General features: G+C 39.6%; 3 protein-coding genes across 4 annotated transcripts; all 3 read left to right on the top strand.

Moving 5' to 3' along the window:
* The first annotated feature begins 3,710 nt into the window (after nt 1-3,710).
* Nucleotides 3,711-7,690, top strand: arl13a (ADP-ribosylation factor-like 13A). Its single transcript, XM_068326064.1, has 10 exons — nt 3,711-3,767; nt 4,899-5,015; nt 5,186-5,256; nt 5,349-5,601; nt 5,735-5,840; nt 5,957-6,162; nt 6,258-6,366; nt 6,643-6,910; nt 6,996-7,103; nt 7,196-7,690. Exons 1-10 carry the CDS (start codon nt 3,748-3,750, stop codon nt 7,249-7,251), a joined length of 1,314 nt encoding a protein of 437 aa, XP_068182165.1. The 5' UTR covers nt 3,711-3,747; the 3' UTR covers nt 7,252-7,690.
* Nucleotides 7,691-8,733: 1,043 nt separating this feature from the next.
* Nucleotides 8,734-10,987, top strand: tmem35 (transmembrane protein 35). Its single transcript, XM_068326114.1, has 2 exons — nt 8,734-8,915; nt 9,618-10,987. Exons 1-2 carry the CDS (start codon nt 8,796-8,798, stop codon nt 9,981-9,983), a joined length of 486 nt encoding a protein of 161 aa, XP_068182215.1. The 5' UTR covers nt 8,734-8,795; the 3' UTR covers nt 9,984-10,987.
* An 836-nt stretch (nt 10,988-11,823) lies between these two features.
* Nucleotides 11,824-24,756, top strand: cenpi (centromere protein I). 2 transcript variants are annotated; one of them, XM_068325999.1, is made up of 20 exons: nt 11,824-11,995; nt 13,863-14,000; nt 15,218-15,336; nt 15,566-15,673; nt 15,818-15,866; nt 15,992-16,038; nt 16,197-16,286; nt 16,399-16,530; nt 17,329-17,472; nt 18,533-18,653; nt 18,904-18,998; nt 19,129-19,246; nt 19,474-19,538; nt 20,143-20,252; nt 20,639-20,774; nt 21,590-21,714; nt 21,918-21,966; nt 22,788-23,006; nt 23,354-23,395; nt 23,558-24,756. In XM_068325999.1, the coding sequence occupies exons 1-20, from the start codon at nt 11,824-11,826 to the stop codon at nt 23,648-23,650; spliced, it is 2,172 nt and encodes a 723-aa protein (XP_068182100.1). In that variant the 3' UTR covers nt 23,651-24,756. The 2 variants fall into 2 exon arrangements, with proteins under 2 accessions (XP_068182100.1, XP_068182101.1); XM_068326000.1 differs by having other exon boundaries at nt 22,791-23,006.
* Nucleotides 24,757-27,234: the final 2,478 nt, after the last annotated feature.

Here is a 27,234-nt window from a genome sequence, read left to right on the forward strand (position 1 = left end):
CTACAAATATTATGGTTGGAATTATTCAATTTTTGGGGGGAAAAAATGAAGGGAAGAGATTTATGCTGCCGTGTTTGACCTCAGGCAGCCCCTCCTGCTGTATCTTTGCAGGTTTCCTCTGCTTTGGAACGGAAGTAAATGCATCACTTGATCCAGATCCCAGAGTGCTAACTTGAACTGTGGTCTTACTTTTAGTATTGGTAGTAGGTAGTAGTTCTTTTAGAGGAACAATAAAAGCTCTGAAATTGTAGAGCCTTGTCAGTCCATATAAAATAGAACAATAATCAGACAAATAACTATTGATTGTGACATACAGTACACAGCCACAATCTATTTATTGTCACTAAACTACCATTAGTGTACTATACCGCACAATTTTCCATATCCAAATGGAAGCACCATGGAGCACTAGCATAGAGATTAGTTTCTCTACACTTCCTTTTTTAGATTCTACCAACATGGCGGGTTTGTACTTGTGTTGACATGCAGGCCGGCGAGTGAACAGGTGCATTACACACATAAACGTCACTAAAATGTCACTCTATCTCCCATTCATGTGTTCTTCAGACATTTCCTCATTACATTACTGTTTGAAAGGCCTATGTGTCCATTAGACAGCATTAACATTTTGTGACCTGGTGAGCAGAATGAGCTTGATGTTTACACAACTACTCTTTCAAACAAAGATGATCTATTTGATAGGTGCAGGACTAATGTACAATCTGTTGCAGCCATCGCTAAATTGTTCTGCGTTTTGCTTCCTAAGAAGTACTACATTTTTCAGAACGTCCACAATAATTTATGCAATCTCTTTTTCAAAAACATTTTCTCTGGTTAGACCAAACTTGCCGACCTCAGTCTGATGTCCTAAAAAACCAATGATAACAATCATTGTCATTACATGATACCTTACAGGCCATTGTAAGGGGCTGACACAGCACATGAAATCTTGTCATTACTGATGTGTGTTTGGTGAGCCAGCCGTGTGGTTCAGTGACATCAGACTACAGAGTCTATGGAGCCGAGAGGAGGTGGAAGACATAAATTTAATTACTGTACACAACGTCACCAGCCAGGGCAGGGAGACTGTACACTGCTTGTCTGTGTTTAAATTTCTTTTACAGGAGACTGAAATAGTCTATTTTTCCTACTTGCCTTGACCTTACAGCCAAGATTAATAGATTCCACTGTCAAGTCTATACTATTAATAAGAAGGTGCACCCAGGCAATAGTTAACTCAGCATAAAGACCAGAAACCGGGAAACATCACAACACTTTTCAGTTCAACACAGGGTAGTTTTTGTTTTCATTGTTAAAGAATTGCCATTGCAGATAAAAGTTTATCTAATTCGACTCAGGGAAAAATATTTAATGGTGAAGTAATGCTTACATATTTCCTAATGGGAAGTGTGTTTGGTCACATCAGCTGAGTTCCATTTTCAGTCTTAGTATCTGCTTAAAGTTACAGCAGCAGGCTACCAAAGAGCAATGTCCCGTCACTTTTAGCAGAATAATGCATATCTTTGGGGCTAGATATTTTTTAAATGTATGCACACGCTCAAAAAATATTTGACAAGGGTTGAGTTGTTTTTTTAATGTGGTTTAATACTTGTTTTGCAGTGCATTTTTATTTTATGTCTTGAAACAAAACCCTGAGTATAAAAATATTGGCCATATTACTTGTCTTATGACAACTTCTTGGTCAGCTGCGTTCATTTCTCATAGGTTCCAGTGGTGGTTTCCTGTCACATGACCATTCATAAACAATGCAAGTTTTACACACATGTTTTACACATACGTCTTTTTCACTTTATATAATCCAGGTATAAACTGCTAATTATTGAACTTTGTGTCCCAGTTGGCCTCTTTATTTCTCCTGGGTTGAGCCATTTCCTCCTTTTGCCTTTCTTAATGCTCAGCATGTCAAACCATCTCCTGAATGTAACTTCAGATTCACCATAGCAATATGACAAGGATCCCAATCATCTCATCTAACTCTGGACTTTAGTGTTAATATGTCAGGAGGCTGTCTGACGGTAAAACAGAATCAGCAGTTAGAGGTCTTGAAAACACAACTGCATGGTGGAAAACAGGAGCAGATGGGAATGTGGTGTCTTCAGCTGCTTAGGTTTTTACACACACTGGTGTGTGTGTGTGTGTGTGTGTGTGTGTGTGTGTGTGTGTGTGTGTGTGTGTGTGTGTGTGTGTGTGTGTGTGTGTGTGTGTGTGTGTGTGTGTGTGTGTGTGTCAGCTGACGCAGGGCTCTGGTCAGAGTCTGAGACTGCTCAGCAGTGGAGGGCAGAGCCTGACTGGACATTGCTTTAATGACATAATGAGATAAGACCTGACACTAACCATTGATCCATGCCTCTGGCAGCTGTCATCAACATTAATTTGTTTAAAATGTAATATCATTTTAGCAGAAGCTCTGCTTCTCACTCTGTTGTCTGCTTTCTTTCCATTACTTTTACATAGAAACTATGGTATGAAATTATGTGTACAGAGGACAGAAGTTAAAAATATTTGTGTCCAGCTGTTAAGATATTAAGATTTAGCTACATTCACCAATTAGTATACATTCACCATGGGTCATCTAACAGTACAGAATATAGAAGTTTTATTTTTAATGAGATGTGAAGGCACTGTATTTAGGAACTGCTGGCAGTTCAAATAGATTTTTTGAATACAAGGCCACCTGGTGGTTGGTGCTGTATTACAGAATATTTTGACCCTCTCATACTGAAAAAGATTTAATGCACTTTATTACCAGGCACTTATAAATCATTCATGGGCTGAATGTGGTTGTGTGTCCTGTTTATTGTTGATTGGTGTGTGAGTGTACAGTGTGTATGCTACTTGTGTTGTTATGTTAAGTTTTTTAAGCAACTGTCATGCCCAACTTACAATTGCCCCTCTGGGATAAATAAAGCTATTTGAATTGAATTGATTTGAATCTTGGACTATCTTATCTGAATTATTTTATTAATAACATAATGTAATATGTGCTCTCTGTAAATGTCTTTTCACCTATTACCCAAAATAGGTGAAATTACATTTAAAAATGATATTGTGAAATGTGTTATCACCTCATTTATTTTATTTCTTTCTCTTATCTATGATGATTATTTGGGGGATATTTCAGTTTTTCTCTGTTGTCTCTGGAAAATTGATAATAGAGTCACCTTCAAAATAGAATAAACTGAAATATTATTATAGATTCACATGTCATGAAATATGCTTCATTGGAGATCACTTATTCATCACTGATTTTCAATTTCCATCCATTTAAATATTGTTATTTGTGATCATCACAACATATCGTTTAAGTATGCATGTTTTAGTTACAGTGTAAACACACAGGACCCAACTGTTACCATAGTTACAGCATTATTATCGATGTAACTGACTAAAACTGTTCAGAAAAAAGCTCTCCAGACACTCAGCATGACACCACTTTCAGACGTCAACAACAATGACAACAGTTCTCAGCGCGTCACAGATCACACCATGAGATATAGTTAGCACTCAGACAGATATATGTACCTCGTTTTGACCCCCCATTAGGACAACGTCATCCAATTAGCTTGGTGATTGGCTGAGGAGATCCTGGGATTGGTTGGAACACCAGGATAACTTGTCCCAGGTAGCACCTCCCACATGGGGTGACCAAAGGCTTAGTGTGAGCCTGATTATTTCTGCAGCCATTTGGTACAAGATGTTAGTGGAGACAAGCACCAAAACAAATGCATGGATATAGACACACTTCTGTGAGTATTCTTTACTTTTCCTAGCTGTTTATTAAAATGGGTGAAGTAATGGCATCTGGGATCAATAGTTAAGTGTTCACTGAGTTTGCAATGCTTTGATATAATTTATTCACAGATTTTTACTGTCACGTTCAGTTTGCCTGCTGTCTGTGCACATATCAATTGGTTCACTATGCTTTGCATTTTAAGTTACTGCTACTAAACTACTACCACTTTTAAAATAGTGATAAACAAAGTAATCTATCTTAAGTATGTCATTTGTTTATTTATCTTTTTTTACAGCTTATAGGGAGTTTTGTCACACTGTAAAACATTTGGCTGCTTCAATGGGTAAAATTTGTTTGTTACATTTTTTAAGTACATACTCTTAAAATGTATCTTAATATGTCTATATTTACTTAATTTTATATCAGTATTTATTTAACTAAATCCCAAAAATAATGTTCTATATCACTCAGATATATTATAGAATCAGCATTTAATGGTTTGATCACCAGATGGAACGAATACAGAAATATTTCTGATTCAAAATGATGAATTTCCTAATAATGACATGAAGTGTGTTTGCAGTAAAATCCATTTACTACTATATGTATGTACTCTGAAATTCCAAATGTTTGAGTAAAATACTCATGAAAACACTGACAACTGTGGTGAAAATTGTGATTGTCCTCCCTTCTTTCTGCAGCCTAAAGAAATATACGTAGGTCAGCTTGTTAACAATGGCACCAAAACAAGCCATATGAAACTGGCTTTAGCAGATTAGAGAGCCTCAACAGATGCGCTGACTAAATCACTGAATGATCCGCGGGTGTTTTTATTTAGCATATGGTTTTAGACTCACCTGTTGTATGTGTACTACAAGACTGTACTACAGAAATGTTTTTATACTGGTCTCCTATATCATTATCATACAAGATGATATCAAGATGAGTTGTTTTTGACTCCAGAGCAATACTTTAAAATCCTTATCATAGACAGAGCTTTGACATTTACTTTTTAAGAAAGCTAAATGAAAGCTGATTTCAGATATGTGGAATTTAAAGGTTGAGACATTTCCTGAATATTTTACCAACTTTAAAGTCACTACAGACCACATGAATCATACTAGCTTTGACCATCTGTTTGCAGGTATCAGTTCCAGAGAAGATGGTGGCCACTGTGTACACCTGCATCAGCCCAAGTAAACATGTTCAATCTGATGAGCAACTGTTGCACCTGGATAAACAAGATACAGGAGCCTGTCAGGTACAAATCAGACTCTTCCTTGGCCCTGGATCTACCTCTCCACATAACTTCAAAACCTGTTAGATATCAAACACATGCAAACACATGCAAGTAAATCTCATACAAGGCTATCTGAAAACCATGAACAATCCCTTTTATTGAATGTCCATGTTGTGATTGCTCCTTTGCAGGAAAGTAACCATTCTGGTGGTTGGTCTTGACAAAGCAGGAAAAACATCCTCCATTAGAGGGATGTTAAAAGGTAATTTAACGGTGACTTTAAAGCTAATTTATTTATTTCAAAGGATGAGTGAAGAAACACAACAAATGATCAAGTCGCTTTGCCCTTTTCAGCCCCCCATAGCGTGGAAACAGGACCGACTCAGGGTTGCATTCGAAATGAGATGAGGGTGGAGAATTACTCAGTCACCTTGTTGGATGTGGGAGGATCAGCCGAGTGTAGAGGAGCCTGGAGGGAGCTCTATGGGGAGGCCCACGGGTTCATCTTTGTTGTGGACTCCAGTGACAAACACAGAATAAAGGAAGTCAAGGAGGTTCTTGCTGATGTGCTGAAGAACCCAAGGGTGTCAGGAAAACCCTTATTAGTGTAATTATGTCCAACTTCATATCAAACATCATGTGAAGAGTAAACACTGCCCCTTGTTGGCAACTTAGAGGCATTACAGAACAACCGATCACTGGGTAAATAATATGCGTGTTTCACCACGTTATCTTTTTAGGTTGGCCAACAAACAGGACAAAATGAACTCTTTTCTTGGAAGTGAGCTGATTGAGGTCCTGTCACTGGAGAAGCTGGTCAATCAGAGCCGTTCTCTTTGCCATATTGTGAGTGTTTTTCTCAACTTAAAACTTCCCTAATGTCACCAGGACAGTCATGTACTAAACAAAACAACCAGAGCAAAGCTGCAGGTAGAATGGAAGACTTTTCCTTTCTCCATCAGGAGCCTTGTTCGGCCTTAATGGACTTGCGACGCTGGTCGGACAGGAAGACTCTACGTGGCCTTCGCTGGTTGCTGCGTGCTGTTTGTCTAGATTACCCAGAGTTGTGTACTCGTATAGCACAGGACAAAAACAGGCCATTGGAACCAAGTGAAACCGAAAAGAACTGGAAAACAGAGAAAACACACAAGAAAACAAAGGGGGAAAGGTAAGAAATGCACATTTATATTAGTTTTATTTTTCATAAATATCATACATGCAAACTCATGAAGTTTTATTATGTTCAATGTTTTTTCCTTCCAGAATGCGAACTAGCAAATCAGATCTTCACAGGATTCATCAACCAAAAGACAAGGAGAAAAAGATCAAGGGCGAAGGAAAGCTGCAACCTATTAGAAATATGCTGCAAAAGGTTAAATAAACACCTTCACTACTTTTTGTTTAGTGTAGACACATCTCCAAAAGCTATTATTTTTCTAGAAGCCAGTTATTCCACTTTTACAAAGGCATTCATGCGCATTAACAACATCATTGAGACTGTAGTTTGTGAATGAATGTGAGACACGGACCTTATTCTATATCTCACCCTAGTTGCAGTTTCTTTTTTATCTCTTTTTTGTAAAGTCATAAACATGATGTCCTCTATCATAATGGATGTTACAATAAATACGTGTTGAATTAAACACAGGAAACAACCCTGAAAAAGAAACTGAAGACAAAGAAGAGTAAGAAATTCAAAGACAAAGAAAATAAAATGGATCTACAAGACACCAACGATCAGGAGGAAGAGGAGGTGGAGGTTCATGAGGGGGAGCAAGAAAACTCTGGTCATCGGGAGAAAGCAAGCAGTGCCCTAATCCCAACGAAAAAAGGCAAACCAAAACGAAAAACAAGGGTTAAAGAAGAAATTCAGTCTGTGCCAAAGTCACCCGACAATAGCGAGAAGGCACACAAAGGTAAAAATCTGTTGTTAATTGTCAGTATTTTTAAGCTATTTGCTGTTCAATAATAAAGGTCCAATATTTCTTTATGTAATTCAAGGGGAAAAGAAGAAGAAGAAAATTGTCAAAGTAAAAAGGAGGAACAAGATCAATACAGAGGAGATGTCTGGAGCTAACTCTCAACCTGTGGATTTGTCTACAACCTTTGGTGATTCTCTTCCACTTCCTCTATCTCCAAATCAAGTCTTATAATACCTTGGAGTCTAAACTTTGTGATAAAATTAATCTATCTTTGCACAGATCTTTACCGAAAAGCAATACTGGCTCTGAAGGAACGCCAAGATCAAGGAAAGTGAGATGCTGATGCTAAAGGAGTGTTCCCCGGCAGCAGTTAATGGTCGCTGCATCACTTCACACTCACACCGGTTTTTTTTTTGTTTTGTTTTTTTACTGCTGTATCTTTATCACTTTCTTGAAAAATCCTTTCAGACTTGATTCCTGATGCATTGGAGTGAAACTCAAAATTCTGCTGTGTAATGATGGGCTGGTCTGGATAATAATTTAATGACAGAAATGTGAATAATATAAATAAGAAAAAAACCCAAATATATGTATATATATATATGTATGTATAAAAAAATAAATTTCCTGTGGAGATGGCCAAAATGTTAAACCTTTTGTTTGAATGAATCTATGGACTTTGTGACTCTCAGGGATATTAACCTTTACATATAGTTGAAATTGTTCCAGTGATTAACAATGCAAATAGAACATGTGATATGGTTGAGTTGATGAAAAAATGCACGAAATGGTTTAATAAATATTTTGTCACCTGTCAAATTTTTTTTTACTTGTGTTAAGTGCCTTTTGTGTTTTCTTCACAGCTGCAGGAAACACAAAGTAAAAATCATATTTAAAAATCAGACAAGGACAGAATAACAGAACTGTAAATCTCAACCCAGCCTTCCAATCTTCCACAATATTACAATATTTATCTGGGGTTTGGAGTGGCTTCCTCATACATGACAGGCTATTCCCTTTCACAATTTCCTCATACTTGTTGGAATCCATGTTATCTATCCTCTAAATGCTACAGGTTTCCTGTGCATGAGGAATCAACACTACTTCCAAGATGTTCGCAAAGATGCCACCATTTTTATGGAGGTAGGATGAACGTTTCTGATCATTCTTTATTCTTCAGACATTGTGTTGATTCATATGTCCCAAAAGTTGAGTTTTATTTCGCCACTTTTGTAGAATTGCATCCCAAAACACTGGTGACTTATCTAGATGGTATTTATTATTTCTATGGATGAGCAGCGGCGTATGCCTTAGAGTTTGGTTATTTAATTCATGTAAATTTAGACCATCCATCCATTTTCTCCCACCTATCGAGGTCCGGGTTGCAGGGTGCACCTGAGATGTGTCATCTGTGGATATACCCCAGGGCCTTCTCTGAGTGGGACATGCCAGAAATACCCGGCCCCCGGAGGCCCCTGGGAGACATCCTAACCAAATGTACTGAATCAAACCAGCCTCAGCTGACCTTTGCCCATATGGAGGAGCAGTGGCGCCACAAGCTACTCATCCTTTCCCATTTCAGCCCTTGTATCCCCGCTCTTATTAAATACAAGCCTTGAATACAAGATGTGAGAGCCTATGAAGACTGACGCACACGTCTCCACTGGTGGGGTAATGGTTTGGCTGCAGGCTGCACCCCTGTAGGGTTTGGACCTCAGCTGCGCCCGTGACTTCCGGTCCAGCCAGGGTGGGCGGGACCGGCGCGTCGCCATCTTTGCCGTCCGTCCGGAAGCCCATCCCCCTGGCGCATCTTCTCTGACAAGCCGACGCTCATTCAGCCCGGTGGGAAGCTCCTGCAGCCGCATCCACGAAGGCGGAGATGGCCTCACCAAGGACGATAACCATCGTAGCCCTGTCTTTCGCGTTAGGTTTATTTTTCGTCTTCATGGGGACCATTAAGCTGACGCCCAGACTAAGTAAAGACGCATACAGTGAAATGGTGAGTAAGTATTAAGCGACCGACCGACGAAGCCATTGTTCGGATGGCTCCTCACCGCGAGTGTGTGGAGATGCTGACCTAAATAGTGACAAACTGAAGCTGCCCTCTGTGAAGCTAACAAAAAACAACAACAAATAAGAACACAAATTTAAATATTAGGACAAATAGCGTCCATCAATCAGCACTGACACCCAAAATCAGGCTAAGCTAGCAGAAACAAGGACGTGGTGGATGCATCTTTGTCTCAATACGTCATTTAAATATGCGCTGATTCATACATTTCATCCCAGTCTATGCAACGTGGAGATGCTGTCAAAGCTGGTCGTTTAACACAAGGAGCAACTTACTAGCTTTGCATCAATGGCGGTGCAAATTTTGGGGATGCTGATGTTGAAATGGCCCGAACGGTACATGAATGGATCCGATTCCAGGCAAACGCCAACATAATCCGACACGTTATCATCATGCAATCGTCTATAGCATCCAAGGAGCATCTGACAGTCAAGACACAGCCATGCTAGAGTGTGCTATTAATTTCCCCTAGGGGATCATTCCAGTATATATATATATTTAAAAAAATTAATGCAGAGGGAGTAAAGCCATTCGAATAGAAACAGTTCTCAGAGGTGACCTCACATTGTGAATTTACTGACAATCCAATGTCTTTTTTTCTCACTTTTATGATTTTTTTTTCCTTTCCAGAAAAGAGCATATAAAAGCTATGCCAAGGCATTGCCAGGCCTGAAAAAGATTGGGATCAGCTCGGTACTTCTGCGTAAGATCATCGGCTCTCTGGAGGTGGGCTGCGGCGTGGTGCTCACCCTGGTGCCGGGCAGGCCGAAGGATGTGGCCAACTTTTTGCTGCTGCTGGTCATGCTGGCCGTTCTGTTTTTCCACCAGCTAGTGGGAGACCCCCTGAAACGGTATGCCCACGCTCTGGTCTTTGGCATTTTACTCACCTGCCGACTGCTCATTGCCCGCCAGAGTGATGACCGGCCAGAAAGAGAGGAGAGCAGAGAGGAGCAGCACATCAATGACCAGGAAAAGAACAAGGTCAAGCAGTCTTAAGATCCTCTACATTGGTCCAAGCTTCATTGAAAGGAACCTGGTGCACCTCCATGGACTGTAGTAATTAAAATTTTGAAGGAAACAGTCACTTCCACTAATAATAACCCTTAAGCACATCTAACGTCCCATCAAGCTGGCTGAGTGATTGTTGTCACCTCAATGTGAAACTGAGATCTTTCGATGCATACATCCTCTACATAACTGGACAATCATACCTGTGGAAACCGATGAGCTCAGATTAGTGTCTAAATATTCTATTTATTTCAGTCCTACACTGTGTTAGAGGTAATTGTGCTCTTGTTTTTAAGTGTGTATTTCATTTATGTGACAAGTTAATTTGAGAATGCTGTTTTTCATGAGATTGTCTAAAGCTCTTTTTTCTAATTTGTTTTTATACTGTTAGTTGGAGAGATGTGTCGTCAATATATGTCTGTAGTTGAAGCATGTGTCATTTGCTAAAGAGTGCTGAAAATGTGCGAAATTAAGATTTTTAAAAAATAATTTTGTAATAATTATCCATCAACTAGCGTCTTCATCTTATTTTGATACTGTGTTCACAGAAGGCTGTTTTTAGAAAAATATATAAACCCTGGTTAATTTTTTTGAAAATTTTTGCATGAATTAATTTCTCTCAATCTAATAAACTGAATATCCTCTGTCTCATTTAGGTTTTTTGTTAGTGCAGTTTAGGAGTTGTTAGGGTTAGGGAGGTCCACTAATATATATGTTTTTCATAATAGGACCCCTTTAAGGAAGAAAGGAAACCAGTTGCCACCTCAGGTGTCCACTGCTAGCTTAACATAAATGAGAAATTTTGCCTATTAAAAATGGACTTTTACCTTTTTGTAACTCACTGCTGAAATCTTAATCCTATTCAGCATTTATTAAAGATTTTTCTCATCTGTTTGCTTTTAGTTTTTTGCTCTGAGGATATGAAAAGCATTCCTATTGCAGTTTTAGGGATGAAGTCTCAGTTGAAAGTACTGTAAGTTTTGAAATTCACAATACGGTAATTCTGTAAATTATATACTTAAAATAAAGAATTGAAGGTGAGATTGATGAAATCTTGTTTGTTTTATTGGTATTCATTAAATTTTCTTTTTGCTGAAACTTATACCCTGAACACAAAATATTGTATCGATTTAATTTGCATATGCTTCTCCCACCAAAACATGACTACAGGTTAGTAACAGTTGGAGTCGTTTATATGTTGTGATTTTATTTTCATGAATTCATGATCAATTAAACTTAATTTCAGAAATATAAGGTTTCCACTATACATCTTGAGCAGAGACAACCAGAAAATGTGGTACTCAATGATTGGTCAGTATTGAAATAAGCACCTGTTTAAGGCCTTGACCACCAGCAGGCGGCCCCAAATAAAATTAACTTAAAAAAAGTATATTTACATTTTTGTTATTAAAACTAGGTTACATTTTTGCACGTTTGAGTGATTATTAATGTAACATCAAAGTTGTGTTATTATAATTGATCTTTATCTTTGTGGATTACAATCTATTAAAAAAAAAATCCTCACCTCGAGTTTTAAAAACGTTACATAATGAAGTACGTTAATATGAGTTGTGCGAATAATCATTGATCGGTATTATCGACACTGACAGAGAGTTCCCAAAAACATGCTTTGCAGTGAGGCGAGGTACGAAGACACGAGTTCGATTGGAGGATGATGGACTTCAACTCCCAGAAAGCAACGGAGCGGATGGACCATACTGCGCAAGCGCAGACCAAACGGTCGCGCGGAGAATTTGAGTTTTGTTTGAATGGCTGAAGACAGATCAACGTAAGACTGTGGCGTTTTCAAGTTTTTAGCAATGTAGCAATGGCAGCAAAGCTAAATTTGTCGGTGTCGCTGGATTCACAACTTTCGTCTTCACACAACCGGTCTGTGTCTAGTCGGAGCAGTAACAGAAGTCTGAGAGTCGCAGAGCAGGAAAGAAAGAAAAATGAGGCGGAGGACCCATTTGTTCTGGCCCTGAAGTACTTCTCTGACGGTAGGACGACGATAACAAATATGCCAATCAATATGGTGACGGACTTCTACCAAATATTCTAGCTAGCTGTTCTTAATTTCTGTTTCAAGTTATGGTATGAAGAAATTGGTTGTGGAAGAACCTTTTTTTTATTTTTTTTATTTTTTAATCTTTATGGCTTTGGGGCTAGATATCAAGTAACAATGCAGGTTTCGTGAAATCACCTCTCTCTTCGAAGCTGTCGACACAAAACGTTCTAAATACAGCACTCACAAAATATCTGAACTGGCAGAATAAACCGGCTTGTGTACATAGCCAGCCGGTCAGTATATAAACACAACAACAGTAAACAAATGCACTGCACATAATGGAAAACAGTCAGACGTGACTAAAGAAAAAAAAACCCCATTAGTGTCATACATTAAATTAACAAAGAGTCAAGGGATTTAAAAATGACCTGCTGGATTTCTTTCCACATCTGTGTGGTTTGTGTCACATTTCAATAACAAGCTGTAATTAATTCCTTATTAACTTTTAGTTTTAATTACATTCTTTTACCCAGTTGGTGCCCTGTCTGTCCCTCTCCAGCGTTAATTGCAGCTGTAATTCTCCTGGTGGACTGATGCAGCCTGCAGAATAAATAATGTTATTTGTGAGTGCTGGGCTTCTTCTGAGTCTCTGGAGGACATTTAAAGAGTCACACTCACTCCCCCTGACCCTAACCCAACCCAACAAGTTGGGGCTCATCCACAATTGTGACATCAGTCTCCTCCAGAAACCATACACGCACAAAATCTCATGTGCGATTGTTGACGTTGTTTCAGATGTCTTTACGCCCATTCTTTACCATTTCTCTATAGGATTAGGTTACCTTAACATGAGTGTGGCTATGTGGGGTGATAATTGTCCTGTAATCATGGGCATTCCTCCTTAAATGGTTTCTGACTCAAGACGTGTCATGGAAATCATCGTAGTTGAGAATGATCAAAAATACATATAGATTAAATATAGATTTTTAAAGTACAATAAATACTTTCTCAAACTGGGACAAAGCAAGTGATGTGCTTCTAAATCTATAAACGGAATACTCATGTAGAGCATATTGTGAGCTGTAAATACTGCAAGTAAAGCGGTAATAGTCTACTAAGGAGGGTTTCATTCTGCCTCATTACCATGTCATTGCGCTTGTTCAGGACAGAGACCTATAACCTATAACATTCTTAATTTCCCTTCGGGGATCAAAAGAGTATATTAAATTAAATTAAACCCTGTCAATGTGAAGCAAAACTCTGTTGCCAGTCTTAACATGAGTCCTGCATCACTGCAGATAAAGTTAAATGCATGCAGAAATTTTCCTTGGTAGGGGGGTTTTAGGCTTTATGTGTCCACCACTATGCAAAGAACAAACTCTTTGACTGATGATTCTTTGGTTTAATGATACTATGCAAACATTTCCAAACAAATTTGAGCTGTGTCTGCAAACAGTTTGGGTCTATATCAGACAGGCATGTCCCCTTGCATCAGGAGTATATGATTTATAGGTCAGGAGATCATTTCATTCATGCATAATTAATTTGATTTGACATCTTTTGCTGAAACAAAGGCATTGTTGTCTATGTAGCTAGGTTACATTACACTGATAAAGCAGCATTTATTTTCTTCTATCTTCTCAAATAGAGGTGATTATAACATTTTTATTTTATCAAATACAAAAAGATGTATTGACATTTTTTATTGTTGTAAAACTCTCAAGATTACATCAAAACAATGCACTTCCTTTCACCAAACAAGCATCTAAATTTGACACAAGCTCTTGTATGAGTAAATCGTGAGTGCTGGACATTTTTAAAAATACACATGCACCTCAATATGCCTCTCCTTTCTGCAGTTGAAGCAGGCACTCCTGTGACTGGTAACAATGAAGTGGAGAGGAACCTTGTGCTGGTGGAGAAGATGGCCTACAATCGAGGACTTTGCCCTGAAGCCATCTCTGTCATGCTGGAGTTTGCCATGAGCCTACGTATGGGTAAGACAAGTCATGCAGCAGCAGCTCAGCTCCACGTCTTCTGGGTTGGTTTGCTGGGAGGCAAGAGTGAGTTACTTTTGCTGAAAATTCTCGAGTGAGGTTAACTAAAACTAAAATTTGTGCATGGTATTGCTCTTCAATCTGTGACATTATCCACTAAAGGGGTCATGGTTGAAATCATATGAACTTAAAAGTCACTGTTGCTTGAATGTGGATGATGTGCCAGACTCTTGACATTGTAGCTTAAATAAAGGCCAAATTTAACTTAAGGATATTGAGACCTTCTTTGTACATTTATGGTTTTGAATTGGCGTGTTAAACAAATAACATTTTGTTTGGTCTAAGAACAAGATTTTGGAGCAATATCAATATCTGATCCAAACATTGTGCCTACAGGCCCACTTCTCTGTAAAGTGTCACGGAACCTGTTCTAAACTTTAGAGATATTCTACTGACAATCTAAGAAGCAAACAAATGGAAAACAACAATGAAAATTCACCTTGATCTATCCAAATTCTAATTTATATGACACAGAAATCAAAACTTACTTGCTACAGGATTTGTTTTGTGTTCACTTAAGCTTGTGTAGAACAGCAGACACAGAGGACAAATGTTTCTCTTTGTGCGCCTCTTAATGAACTCTTCACACATGAGGGAATTTAGTTGTTTCCCTCCTGTTTTCTTTTGCTGCTCCCCTGGTTGCACCTTCATGAACACTTCCCCTGCAGTCAGGAATCAACAAGGACAAACACAGACTAATTACAGCATGACACAGTACGTTGTTTATAACTGCGCAAAAGCATGCTGAAATTGTCATTTGCATGAATCCCAAGGTTAGTCTATGGGAGCTGGAAGCCTTCCATTGTTTTCCTCCTCATATTTTGTGAATTCATCACTCTTCCGTGGGCCAGATGGGAAGCTTTGACGGGATGGATGGGGTCTACATGCTGCCATTTGACAAACACTGCTCTATAGCGCGTGATGAGTCTGTGTGATCACGCTTCAAGCAAGTGTAACCTTGGACAGTTTTTCTGTTTCGCCACATTTTTAAACAGAAATTTGTGTAATAAGCAACAGTGAAAGTAATGTGCAGCCAAATATCCCTTATGTAGTAAATATGGTGATTGTATGTCTTCACCATGTTGTATCTGTGGGCTTATGACACAACTGATAATTGTAATGTTTTAAACTTATTATTTCTGTAAATCTTTCTGAAGGGACAACTCTTTGTGGCCGGGTGCTGAAGTGTTTGCTTCCCACCACTGGGGTGCCGCAGGAAGCAGTCGTGCGAGCGCTGGTTTGGCTAGGAGTTGGAAAAATACCCATCACCACACAAGTAAGGGCACAGAAATTTTGATTTGTTATTAATATTGCGCTGTTGTTGTTAATTATGGTACTGATAGTAATATAATGATTAATTAAAATAAAAAATGGTTCCTTTTGGAAATTTATCAGAAGTACAATATACAGTATATAAGTGAATGTTGCTTTGCCTGCTTTTGGCTCTGTGTATGTTTTCATTTATTGAACCACATCTAATCACTAATTCCATATGTAATTTCTAGGTTCTTTTTGTAAAGTGGGTGTTGACCATATTTGACATGATTGATGCAAAGGACCAACTTCGAGCCATTTATGGCTTCATCTTCAACTTTGTAACAGAAGAAAATCTGGTAATTTTTTACTAATATTTTTATTTTTTAGTAAGATTTTTGTTTGAATAGGATGGTTTGAGTGATCGTGACTGCAACACTTTTATGTAACAGGACCTACTGAAAAAGTGACCAAATATGAAGTTATTTTTCTCATGTTTTCAGTGTCCTTTCATCTGCCACTTATTGTACCTTCTAACCAGAAAGGAAAGTGGTAAGTTCCGTTTACACCTGAAGTGTACTGGCATTTTACTCATATTTTCTGGTTCCCTCCATTAATTCCTCTCATTTTCTCAAGCAAGTGTTATTCACTACTGTTTTTTTTCCCCCTACTTATAGTGCGAGTCTTCAGAGTCAGAAAGCTACTGGAGCTCCAGTCCAAGCTGGTAAACATGCTGACATGATGTTTTTCAGAATCTTATATAAAAGCCTCGATTGTAGTTTTCACTTCATGACCATTTAAGTCTCATCAATCCAAAATCTTAGGGATGTTGTTAAAGCATCGTTGGTGATTGTTATATTCTGTTTCGAAATGAAAACACAGGGAAGGCAGCCATTCCTCCTCCACCTACTGTCACTTTACAAAGTCTTTTGTCCTGAACTGGTGACGCTTTCTATTCCATCACGAATGAAGGTTTGTACATGGACTGTGCAGTTAATAATCATTATTTATAATACTGTAAGACTCTTTATCCTCTAAAAGCACAAAAGGAATAGCATGCTCTCTGTTTTTGCTTTTTTCGTAGATTGGCTTTAGGAACCACAATTCCCCCTGGAAATCAGCATTGATCGGTGTCCAGAAGAGGAATGGCTCCCAGGTTGCCCCCGGCAACAGTCTGGCCTTCACGATTAAAGATAGGACCAACTCAAGGAAAAGGGTATGACCAATCGCAAACATGGACACATCTGCTGGCACCAGATTGTTTTATTTTGCAAACCAAGTGCAAATATATTAAGCGAAACACACAATCCAGACTAAAGGCAACACAATTTTATCAGCAAAATGCAGAAAGTGCTATGTATGAATGTGTAAATCAATTAATCTGTTAGTGGCTCTGTCCCATCATTAGTGCATTGGTAGATTTGACTATAATTATATTTGTGTACTTCTCCAAATTGTATGTAACTTATAATCTTGACAAAAGCACACATCTTGATGTGTGCTTTAGGGTTTTTTTCTCACAGGTCCCTGCAGTGACTTGGAAACAAAATCTAATTAAAAGAAACTTTTGTACCTCAAGTACAACACATACCAGTACATTACTTCAGTAATTCAGTTCCTCCATTTTGTGTGATTGTATCACAGAACAAAAGCAAAAAGAAACTGCTTGGAGACAATAGGATGCAATGAAAGGAGAGGCACTCCGACACAAGAGTTCGTTTCTCTTGATCTCTAAACTGAGATCTGAAGGATAATGCAATTTTCCAGAGAATAAATCAATCAGCATGTGGTGCTTTTATGCATTTCTATATGCTCTTTAAAAGGGAACCTTCTCTTCGCAGCATAATTTACCATAATTTTATACTTACGTAAGAATTGAATCAGCATTATACTGGGAACCCAAGGTTAAAACTGAAGTTAACATGGATAACACCACTCTGAAGGGAAACCCGTGGATCTATCTATATTAATGATAAATATATATACATATCCACGCTCTTATTTTCTTTTTCAGAAACACAACCACCTTAACCTGCCAGCATTGAGTGCTGCAGTCAATAAACAGCCTCAGTCTGAGCCTTCATCCATCAGACAGGTGATCCCCCTGGTCCAGGTCCACTCCTTTACTCAACTGCTGGAAAATATACATCGAATAGAGGTAAGTCAGCTGAGAGATCTCTGACATGTTCATCTATCAGGTGCAGACACAAGGGCTGGAGGGCGTGTGATTGTTCAGGTTCTAAACGCAATGTATCCTCACAGCCACACGGTGGTGCTGTGCCCCTGTTATATTTTTCGTGTCTGATCTCAAAAATGTTCGTCCTCTCAATGATCTTTGTCCTCTCTCCGTCCTTATCTGTGTTGTCCTAAATTTTGTTTTTTTTTCTTTTGATTGAACTCACATGTGGCCTTTCTTTCTGATGTGAGTCCTAGAAGCAAAAGATTGAGTTCATATGTGTTCAAGTGCTGCAATTTCATAACTGAAAGAGCAGCATCGTAACTTTCTATTTGCCCTGCAGGTTCAACAAAAGAAGAATAAAAAAATTAAATGTCTTGCCGGCTTTTATTTTGTTCCACATTAATTAATCAATTAGTTAACCTTGTTTCACTGCCTTTAAAGCCAGTGTAACCTACTTTGCCATGACATAGGTAAAACAAATAAAAAGAGCTGATCACACTTACACAATTATTTAGCAGTTATTGATGAGGCATCATTGATTACCTCCCTTGCTGCCTATGTGTCTGCTGTCAAAGGATGAATGGTGCTTTGTTGGTTTAATAATAAAGTCTGTAATCTTCAAAGAATTGAGCTGTGTCCATTATACTCTAATAATTTATCATAATTACACAGTCCACATATTGGGAGGCGACAGTTCATAAAGGACAGTGTAAACTATCCAGAGTGATGGAGGAAATGTCCTGATATTGGCATTATGGAGATTACTGGGGACAAAAATATTAGTCCAGTAGCAGATTATAGGACCACTCATTGAAAACAAGGACATAAGCTTCATTTTATTCTGTAGCAGGTAAAATAGATTAATTTGAAAGTAACTTGATATTTTTCTACCTGTATATTTCTGTCTGTAGCTCCAGAACCATATGATTTATCTTCTAGTTGTTTTCTCATCTTTGTCCATGTGGTTGTTAAATAATTTTCTCCTCTCAGTTATTTTGTCTAAGGTGTGTTTACCATCTCTTTATTTTAATTCCACCAGTTGCCCTCTCAGATGGGCTCACTGCTGGGATCCAGCCTGGTGCTGCAGTACCTCGACTGTGTGCAGGATGAGTCTGCCCTCCTACGCCTCAATTTCTGGCTGGGCTGCGCTCTCCATGAAGGTAAGCGAAGAGGAGAAGCAGCCACCAAACTGCTGTGACATCATCTGTTAGAAAAATTCATAGGGAGCAAAAGACCTTGGATTGAACCCCAGTGCTTGACTTAATTGGCACTTTAAAGGATTTCTCTCAGAGAGGGGTTTAAAAGAGACTGGAGTTCTGACCGAATGAAAATACATCAAATCTTAAACTTGCTGTTTTGTATTGCTTGTTTTTTCAATTTCTGAATGCCATTGTTGCTATTTCTTTGAAGAATTTTTCTTCTGTGCTGATGGAGGAGCGTCACAGAATTCAGAGGAAACACTGCAGTTTTTGAACAAGCTGCTCTCCTCCCAGCAGTTCCTCCAGGTGAGTTTCACATCCGACAGATCAACAGCTTCTGCAATACCAATACATGCTGTTCATCATAATTGTACCTACATATATCAGGGTTATTAATAGTCAAGATTTCATTACTTTTTAATTTTTCCTATAACAGGAAGGCTTTTCCAGTTCAGAGGTTTTTCTTTACAAATTCCTCAACGTGTGGGACGGCGCCCTCCTCCGCCCACAGATCCTCAACCTGCTGAGCAACATTCCCGTCATCCCCAGCTCCCGTGAGTTTTGCTTTCAAACTTTGGGTTTCTTTCACCATATTTATAGTTCTGTTGTTTTGTCTCTCTCTGTCAAACACACAAACTTCTTTTTTCCGCATCCTGTCGCACAGCATCACTTCTATATTACCAAGGCAATGAACTACATCGTGCCTTATCTTAGAAATCGCGCCACGGTGCATGAATTATGCAACAGGTACAAATGTAACATCCTGTCTCCACTGTTTCAGAAATTGGACGGCTTCTGTTTGAGCCCCTCATGCAACTCTTCTTTACATCCTCGATGTTTTTCAAGGTAGGCTTGTCTCTCTATGAGTCACATGGAATGAACTTGCTCAAGTAGTTGGGAAAAAAAAGCCTGATAACAGAACACTGTGTTCTAATAATTTCTAGCATTTGACTTCAAACAGATTCCATTGCATTTAGCCTTAGCAAATGCTGTCATCACTAGAAATTCTCAGAGCAAACAGTGAAAAGTAGTATCGTCTATTTTCAAATTTAGACAAAACACTTTGCACAGCATCATTTTTAAAGCTGGCTGGCCTCTGACTTGTGGTCTGCTAAATTAGAGGAACATGAAGAGCAATTGGTGGTTTGCATTTAAACAAAATTGAGGCTAATGTGTTTTGTGCATACTAAATAAATCAGAACACACAAGGCCAAATTGCCAACTGACTGGTTTTTGACAAACAAAGTGGCCTTTAAGTGGCACTTGTGTTAAATGTAAAGTACAACACAGTGTTCATTCTCCATCAAAGTTCACTTCTATGAGAATGTTTATAAAATCTTACCCGTTCAAGCAAAGCTAAATACAAAAATAAACAAAAAAATTAATAAAAAAGTCTATCAGCAAGTTAGTCTGTTCAATACTTTTGCTTTCCTTGTGTGTGTTGGTGCAGTGTGGACTGATGGAGTGTCTGACTAACATGCTGTTAAAGTGGCTGACCTGGCACTCGGTGTACGCTTTGGAGGACGACTTGGACATCAGCCTCAGCAGCCACACATCCATGTGAGTCTCTTTTAGTTTGCTGCACAAAACTAACGCCCCGAGCATAAACATTCACCTTACATGTGAAACACCGTATGAATTCACTTGACAGCGTTGAGGGTTTTAAAAACAAGCCAGGATGTCTTTTCATGCTTGATCGGATCTTATAGATGTGATAAAAGTGTTGAGCGGTTGCCTCTGTTTTATTTACCCCTGGGGGGGGGGGCATCCTCATAAAAGAGCAAAGAAAAATACTGATCTTCCAGTTGACTCCATGATGGAATCAAATAATTGTTGTATTTGTGTTAACTTGTCTATCCTTTCTGTTGTTTGGACCTGTCGCACGCTTCAAAACGTTGTTCTGGTCCAAGTGTGTTTCTGACTCTCTGCTCTGCCCTCTGTCTCAGAAACATGACTCTGTCTGGGTTCAAGGATTCGGTGATGGAGCTCATTCACTTTGTAGGTCGGCTGGCGTCTGTAGGAATCCAGCTGGAGAGCAGCCACTCTCTACTACTTAGCTTCACCCTGGACTTCTACGAGACGGTAAATGAGCTGAAGCTAATTATTATATCTGCCTTGTGGCTTTGTCGCCACCTGTTCCTGAATTTTACTAGTAGAATTGAATAATATCAGTTATTTAAAAATGTGTTATGTTACTACTCATAAAAGCAACATTCCATTGATGGTTTGAGACTCAATAGACTCCTTGAGTTTGGAATGACACTTATGTCTTCATCAGTTTGATCCACTTAAAATTCCAATGATTTCGTTTGTAGCCACCCACCTAGTTTCTAGGTAATCGGTTGAGTCTGTCATGCACAATTGATGCAAATGGTCCAAAATGCTATGTCCTGCATTGTTTAGACAATAAACACATAAAAAATTGCTATAATGAGACCAACCTTCCCACAAAGTTAGGGGAATATTCATTTCATTGTTTCTCTGAAATCATGCTAATCGGCAGATGACAGACATAATATTGCCTCTTTGGTAGAGGTAGTAAATCCATAAAGTGAGCAAATGAAACTCTACGATCAATAACACTAATGCACACAGTATATCCCAATATTCTGAAAAGATGTCAGAGAAACTGCCAGAAGATTTGGATCTCCTCCAATTTAAAAAGATTAAGTTTGGTTTGAGCCTTACAACCAGGAGCTGCAGAATCCACAAATATTTTTCTCGTGCTCAGAACAAAAGTGAAGAAAAGAAGATGAGTGTAAACAGTCATTCTCAGTGAAACTACAAAAAGGCATAAAGACTTCAGAAGACACACACCAGACATTGCATGTAGGAGTTTCTACTCTCTACTCTTACTTTTCTCTTGGAATTTATAACATGTTCCTCTCTTCCCCCAGGTGTGTGACACGTTCCTGAAGTACGGCCTCCCCCTCATGGTGATGCCTCCGCCTGGGGTATTTTACCCAGCCCTGTTCGCCACTGACCCCGTTAGTGTGGACAGACTGGCCTACATCATGCACAGGTATGTGCTACTCCCTGTTGATAGCCTGTCACAAAGCTAAAATTGGTTTTCCATACTGTGATAATGTTCCTGGAATCGAGAAACGCCACAGTGAAGGAAAACTGGAGCTTCATTGTTCTGTTTTTTTTTTTTTGACAGACAACAAGCTGTTTTGCAGTTGTACTTCATCACTGGTTTATTTTTTGTCTCTTCTTTGTGTTCAGATACAAAGTGAACTTGACATCAGCCAAGAATCAAGAAAAACTCGCAGAGGTAAAGATGCAAATTTTTTTCTCACTTTGCACACCTGAAAATCAAATGTACCTTGTATTACAGAAATACATGGATGTGCTTCGGTGCACTGCACCGACTCATTGAGGCTCAGAGAAAGTAGTTTATCAGCAGTGATTTGATTAGACGAACTGATTTCTAACGGAAACCATCCATTTTGAACGTGTTCCTTCTTTAAATTTGCATTCCAGCAGCTCCTCTATTCCGATGTGACTTTTTTATGTCTTTATTTACGATAGTAATTTTCATCTCTCTTCAGGAATTCACAAGCATCCACCTACAGCTGATAACCTTTAATAACCTCTCAGAGGAGGACTTAAAAAGTTGATATTTTTATACACCTGCCACTGCGAGATGTGGATTCACAAGTGCATAGCAGGCAGGCGGAAGAGTACTTGGAAAATGTCAGCTGCACTTCCACTTGGGAAAACTTAACTTTGTAAATGGCATGTGAATGACTCAGTAAAACAGACACCAGATTAGGATTGTTTTGTATTGATGGGATCAAATATCAAAAATGTGGTTTTGCTAATGTTAGTGTTAATTAGTGTTACCTTTTCACTTTTATAAAGTGTTTTATTAGTACAGTTACAGCTACAGACAATGTATGTCTATCTACACACACAGTTCTACTTTCGTGATGATATTTTTTTGAAATTGCACGGCGACACTAATCATTAAGTGAAAATCGGATGTTCTAAGTCCCTGCAGATTTGGAGAGTATTTTAGTCAGCCTCTGTCTATTCTTCACTCTGTTCTTTTTTTTTTTTGGTTCCCATTTCGATTTTCATTTTCCATTTCAGCAGGCCTTTCACATCAGCCGCCAGACATTCCGTGAGTTTAACCATTACATAGTGGTCATGGTCAACTGCCTGTGGAACTCCAAAATGTTTCAAACCGGCGTTGGCGTACAGCTGGCAGAGGAGCTGCTGCTCAAGAGCAACGTGCCACAGGCCCAGACCCGCTTCAGCCTCATCCACCACCCTGCATTCATGAGCTACGCCGTTGACTTTCACCAAAAGGTGGGTTGTGCCTCATACAGGACCTCTAAGATGTGTTTTTCATTCTTTTTTAGGATGTTTTCAAACTGTAAGAGTCCGATAACAGCTCAGCGTGAAGCCAGTCTATGCAGTTTGGTTGACAGACTAGCTGGAAGACAAACGCAGAATTAATGTATCTTTTATAGAAGACACATTAATACAGAAGGACTTTTCTATTATTAATAGGAGCCGCATGAGACAAGGTTTTCATCATGTTTAATAATAAAGTGTACCTTTTTTGGTTTGGCCTAACTTCAACATCCAGCAGTGATCTTGTGAGATTTAGTCATGTGGGCTGACAATGAATATTAATGTTCTCTTTTTATCAGTGTTGGCCGGGAAGAAAAGATATGGACCTCAATTCCATAAAGGTACGAGGGGTCTCCTTCTCATTTCTCCATTTCTAACAGACTTCACATGTGGTTTGATATGCATCAACCATTTGTCAGTGATTTGGAGCGATCGCTTTGATCACACATCTTCAGATATCTGTGATGTGACTGGGTGTGTTTCCTTCTGCGTATGTGTTTCAGGATTCCAAGCCGTGGAGTTGGTACCTGGAGTATTTGTTCAATCAGGGTTTTGATGGCCTGAAACAGTTTGTTCAGAGCAACATCAGCCGATAGCTGGCAGCAGAAGACAGGGAGGATGACAGCCCGTCCTCAGAGCAGAGGTGGATGCTCGGCTCAGTGGAGAGGAAAAGCATCCGCTTGCGTCTTGCCAATTTTTTAAAACAGTTGTACATATTTCATCTACTCATCGCTTCAAAGCTCGCTACATGGAAGTGATCTGAGTGTCCTTTTTTAAAGATTTTTTTCCCAATTTTTTTTTCTTTTTTGAATGGGCCTTCATTGGACAGAACAAGATGAAGAGACAAAGACAAAAAAATGTGGAGGAGAGACCAGGCCTTGACATGCTCCAGAGTTATATTGGAACTGCGGTTACAATAGGTAGCAAAGAAGTCGAGTGGCTGTCAAGGTTCTCTTGAGTGTCGTCTTATGTAAATAGATATATCTATTCTTACTGATGATGACGATAATGAAGATTGTTATTCAGCCACTATAGTTTCCTGCCAAGGCTGTAAGTGGAGTTAGCAGAATTTTTGCATTTGGTACCTACAATCAACACATTAATCTGTTGGGTTGGTATGGAATACGTGCTAAATGTTTTACATCACCAGAATGAACTATTTTACCACTTTAAAAACCCACATGTTAACTGACTACTGGAAATATTAGTAACAAATCTAAATTATTTTCAGAGAAATCAGTCATTTGTTGTACAAAGTCAACACAACGTCGGTTCGACATAGTCGAGTACATCTGAACATTCTTTATCTTACTGTTTGTTTTGTGTTTATATCTTTGTGTACAGCTTGTAATGTAAAAAAAACAACAACCCCTTCACTTTTGAACATTGTTGAAAACAAAGACTTTTACTCCAGAACCAATAAAATTGATCTGTTGTGTCTTACTAACAACACACTGCAGGACGTCCCTGCCTACAACGCAGAAAGGTCTTGGGTTAAACTCTGAAGCTGATGCTGGGCAGTCGGGCCGTCTTGTCTTAATGGAGAAACACATCTGGGCTGTGAACAGACCCCTGGTTCCTTTGCCATCGGGCAGGACAAGGTCTCTCACCAGATACTGACTCACAATTTGTGACACCCTCAGCTAGTCTGATCTGGATGTGTGTATTAATACAGACGTGTTGATCCTGAACCCTGATCTTAAGTGTTTATATATATTTTTCTATTTTGTCTATTAAATATCTAAAGCACTGAACACTTACACAACTTAACCTGAATTACCTTCTTTTGTCCCACCATGATTCAAAAGATGTTTGATTTCTCTTTATTCTTGAGCAGGTTGAATCTTTACCTCTAACAAAATACATAATTTACTAATTTTGGTTGGATGATGAGTCAAACTAGAATAGAATTTCTTACATTTTAAGCACTTTATTTCTCAGGGGATTATGTATAACTCTTGATTAATACAACCAGGCATATTTGGTTCCGAGTGAGCAGTGTGTGGACCGAAATAAAAATCCGTCAGATTGGCGCTTGCAAAACCCAGTAACCAGATATATTCAGAGGGTTCTGAGTCAGATTATGAATAAAGCCTGATTAAATGAAATGAAACGGAGGTCTACTGTTTAACTTCTCAAACCAATTATCAGAATTGCTCCTGCCCTAATCGATCGATCGTCTGGGCTCGTCAGCACCTGTAGCCCTCGGAGACGGCCTGTCAGACGGTCAGTCTGCAGACGTGTTCCCCGTGAGTTCCGTGTTTTTAATCCTGTTTAACACAGCAAAACATTAAGTTTGAACCATGGCTTTACTTCGACGTCCGGACTTTATTTCCATCCCGTCTGTCGGAGAAAACCAAGACTTTCTCTCTCATCCTTGAGCCAAATTTCACCCTGACAGGTTCTTGGACGCCTCCCGCCGCAGCCCTGACTTCTGAGCCGCCCTCCTGCGGCTCTTCTCACGACGCGCCGTGGAACTTTTCCGACGAGTTCATTTTATTCTGACTGCGGCTCTCTGAGATTAGCATATTATTTGCGGGAATGTTAAACCCGTCACAGGAAACGCGTGGCGTGCGTGGTGTCGATGTGAGGGCGCGGAGCCACCTTATTAAAGAAAAGCATCCCGCTGATGTCAGACAGACCCCGCCGCCGGTACCGGGCTGCGCTCCTCCGCCGCTTCAAATCCTCCTCCGCGCTGCCGCTCTCCTCACTTTTCTTCAGCTCATGTCTCCAGTGCGTTAGCGGGGAGTACCTTACTTAAACCCAGCTCTGCCAGCCGTACCTCAGCCAGATCCTCGCACCGATCCGCAAGGGGGGTGGGGAAAGGGAAAAAGACAGGTAAGATTTGTCCCAGGCTGCTTCTTTTTAAAGTGTTTACTGCGGTGAATGTGTTTTGGATCGAAGCCGGTTCGCCTCACATGCAGAGCGCCTACGCGCAGAGACACGGTGTGACTGTGCGCCAGGCTTGATGCCACTCTCTGGGGCAACACGGTGGGGTAACATGAGAGGGAAACCGTGCGTTGTCCTGTTCCCAGTTTTGTCAGCTGGCCCTTTCTTCTTCTTCTTCTTCTTCTTCAGCCAGACATCATCCGTGTGATGGATGAGGTTGTGTCCGGTGGAGCTGTCACATCACAAGGTGTTCATTCTAATGATGTCTCCGCGTCCGTTCCTCATCCACACGGACCTGGGGATGACAAGACAGTCAAATTTGATGACACTGATTAAGTGTAGGCTTGTTTTTGTGGATTCCACCACGCATCTTTTTGTACAAGTTTCCCCACATGTCCTGCGGGAAATGGAACATTTTTATGGCTTTTTCTGTGTTTCTACTTTGTGTGGGTGGAGACTGACGTGAGGAGGCTGAGGTATTCAGCCGGATTTGAACTCTGGATGCCTCCAATCATTAAGGTTACAGTCATACGGTATGCCAGGGTGATGCCATTCAGGGAAGACATGAAAAGAAGTCCTGATTCTTAATATTCAAGTAGCTCCAACACAAGATCCGGTCAGTTGCTGAGACCAGACAATAGCTGTATTCTAATCTGTACTCAGAAACTGGAGATTTAAGAACAAGCCAGTGTGTTATTTTTTTTCAAATTGTGTGGTAATTTTGTGTCATCTGTAAATAACAATTAAATAAGTCATGAAAACGACACCAAAAACCAAACAGTAGTTTCTCAGTGGATACAGCTGGACTGTAAAACATAAATTAAATACAATTAAAAATAACTCAAGAGCAGTAATACTCCTCCTCATGGATTGGTACAACTTTTTTTGTGAATCCTGCTCTTCACTCAGGGCTGACCGACGTTTTTCTGTTGGTTGAAGTCGCGGCTCATTCTTGACTGGCCAGAACTTTGATGCCCTTCTCCTCCAGGAAGTGGATGGCATTCCAAAGAAGAGCACCGTTGCTCCAAGCCCATCTTGTTTCAACTGATTTCTTATTGTCTTGGCACTTGCTGGACTGCTAAACCACTGGGCCCTGTAGCAGTGGCTGGCAGGAACCTGTTTCTGAGGTGCAGCAGGTGCATGTGTTGACCGTTTCACTGGTGGCATAACACTGGTGTAGATGGTGAGTGTTTGGTGCCCTGCAAATAGGCTGGAGGACAGCCCCACCTTTGCCACGCCAATGGCACAGGCGGGGGTCATGTTGCTCCATCTGAGACCTTCTTGCAGGTTT

This window comes from Antennarius striatus, chromosome 10 (assembly GCF_040054535.1).
Source record: "Antennarius striatus isolate MH-2024 chromosome 10, ASM4005453v1, whole genome shotgun sequence".
Lineage (NCBI taxonomy): Eukaryota > Metazoa > Chordata > Actinopteri > Lophiiformes > Antennariidae > Antennarius > Antennarius striatus.

What these genes read in the sequence shown, in the direction of transcription:
- arl13a (XM_068326064.1), top strand. Translation starts at nt 3,748, where the DNA reads ATGGATATAGACACACTTCT. An exon ending in TCAGGAAAACCCTTATTAGT is followed by an intron (nt 5,602 to 5,734) that starts GTAATTATGTCC and finishes TTATCTTTTTAG; the next exon opens with GTTGGCCAACAAACAGGACA. An exon ending in GCCGTTCTCTTTGCCATATT is followed by an intron (nt 5,841 to 5,956) that starts GTGAGTGTTTTT and finishes TTTCTCCATCAG; the next exon opens with GAGCCTTGTTCGGCCTTAAT.
- cenpi (XM_068325999.1), top strand. Translation starts at nt 11,824, where the DNA reads ATGGCAGCAAAGCTAAATTTGTCGGTGTCGCTGGATTCACAACTTTCG. An exon ending in GGGCTGCGCTCTCCATGAAG is followed by an intron (nt 18,654 to 18,903) that starts GTAAGCGAAGAG and finishes ATTTCTTTGAAG; the next exon opens with AATTTTTCTTCTGTGCTGAT. An exon ending in CCCTGGACTTCTACGAGACG is followed by an intron (nt 20,775 to 21,589) that starts GTAAATGAGCTG and finishes CTCTTCCCCCAG; the next exon opens with GTGTGTGACACGTTCCTGAA.
- tmem35 (XM_068326114.1), top strand. Translation starts at nt 8,796, where the DNA reads ATGGCCTCACCAAGGACGATAACCATCGTAGCCCTGTCTTTCGCGTTA. An exon ending in AAGACGCATACAGTGAAATG is followed by an intron (nt 8,916 to 9,617) that starts GTGAGTAAGTAT and finishes TTTCCTTTCCAG; the next exon opens with AAAAGAGCATATAAAAGCTA.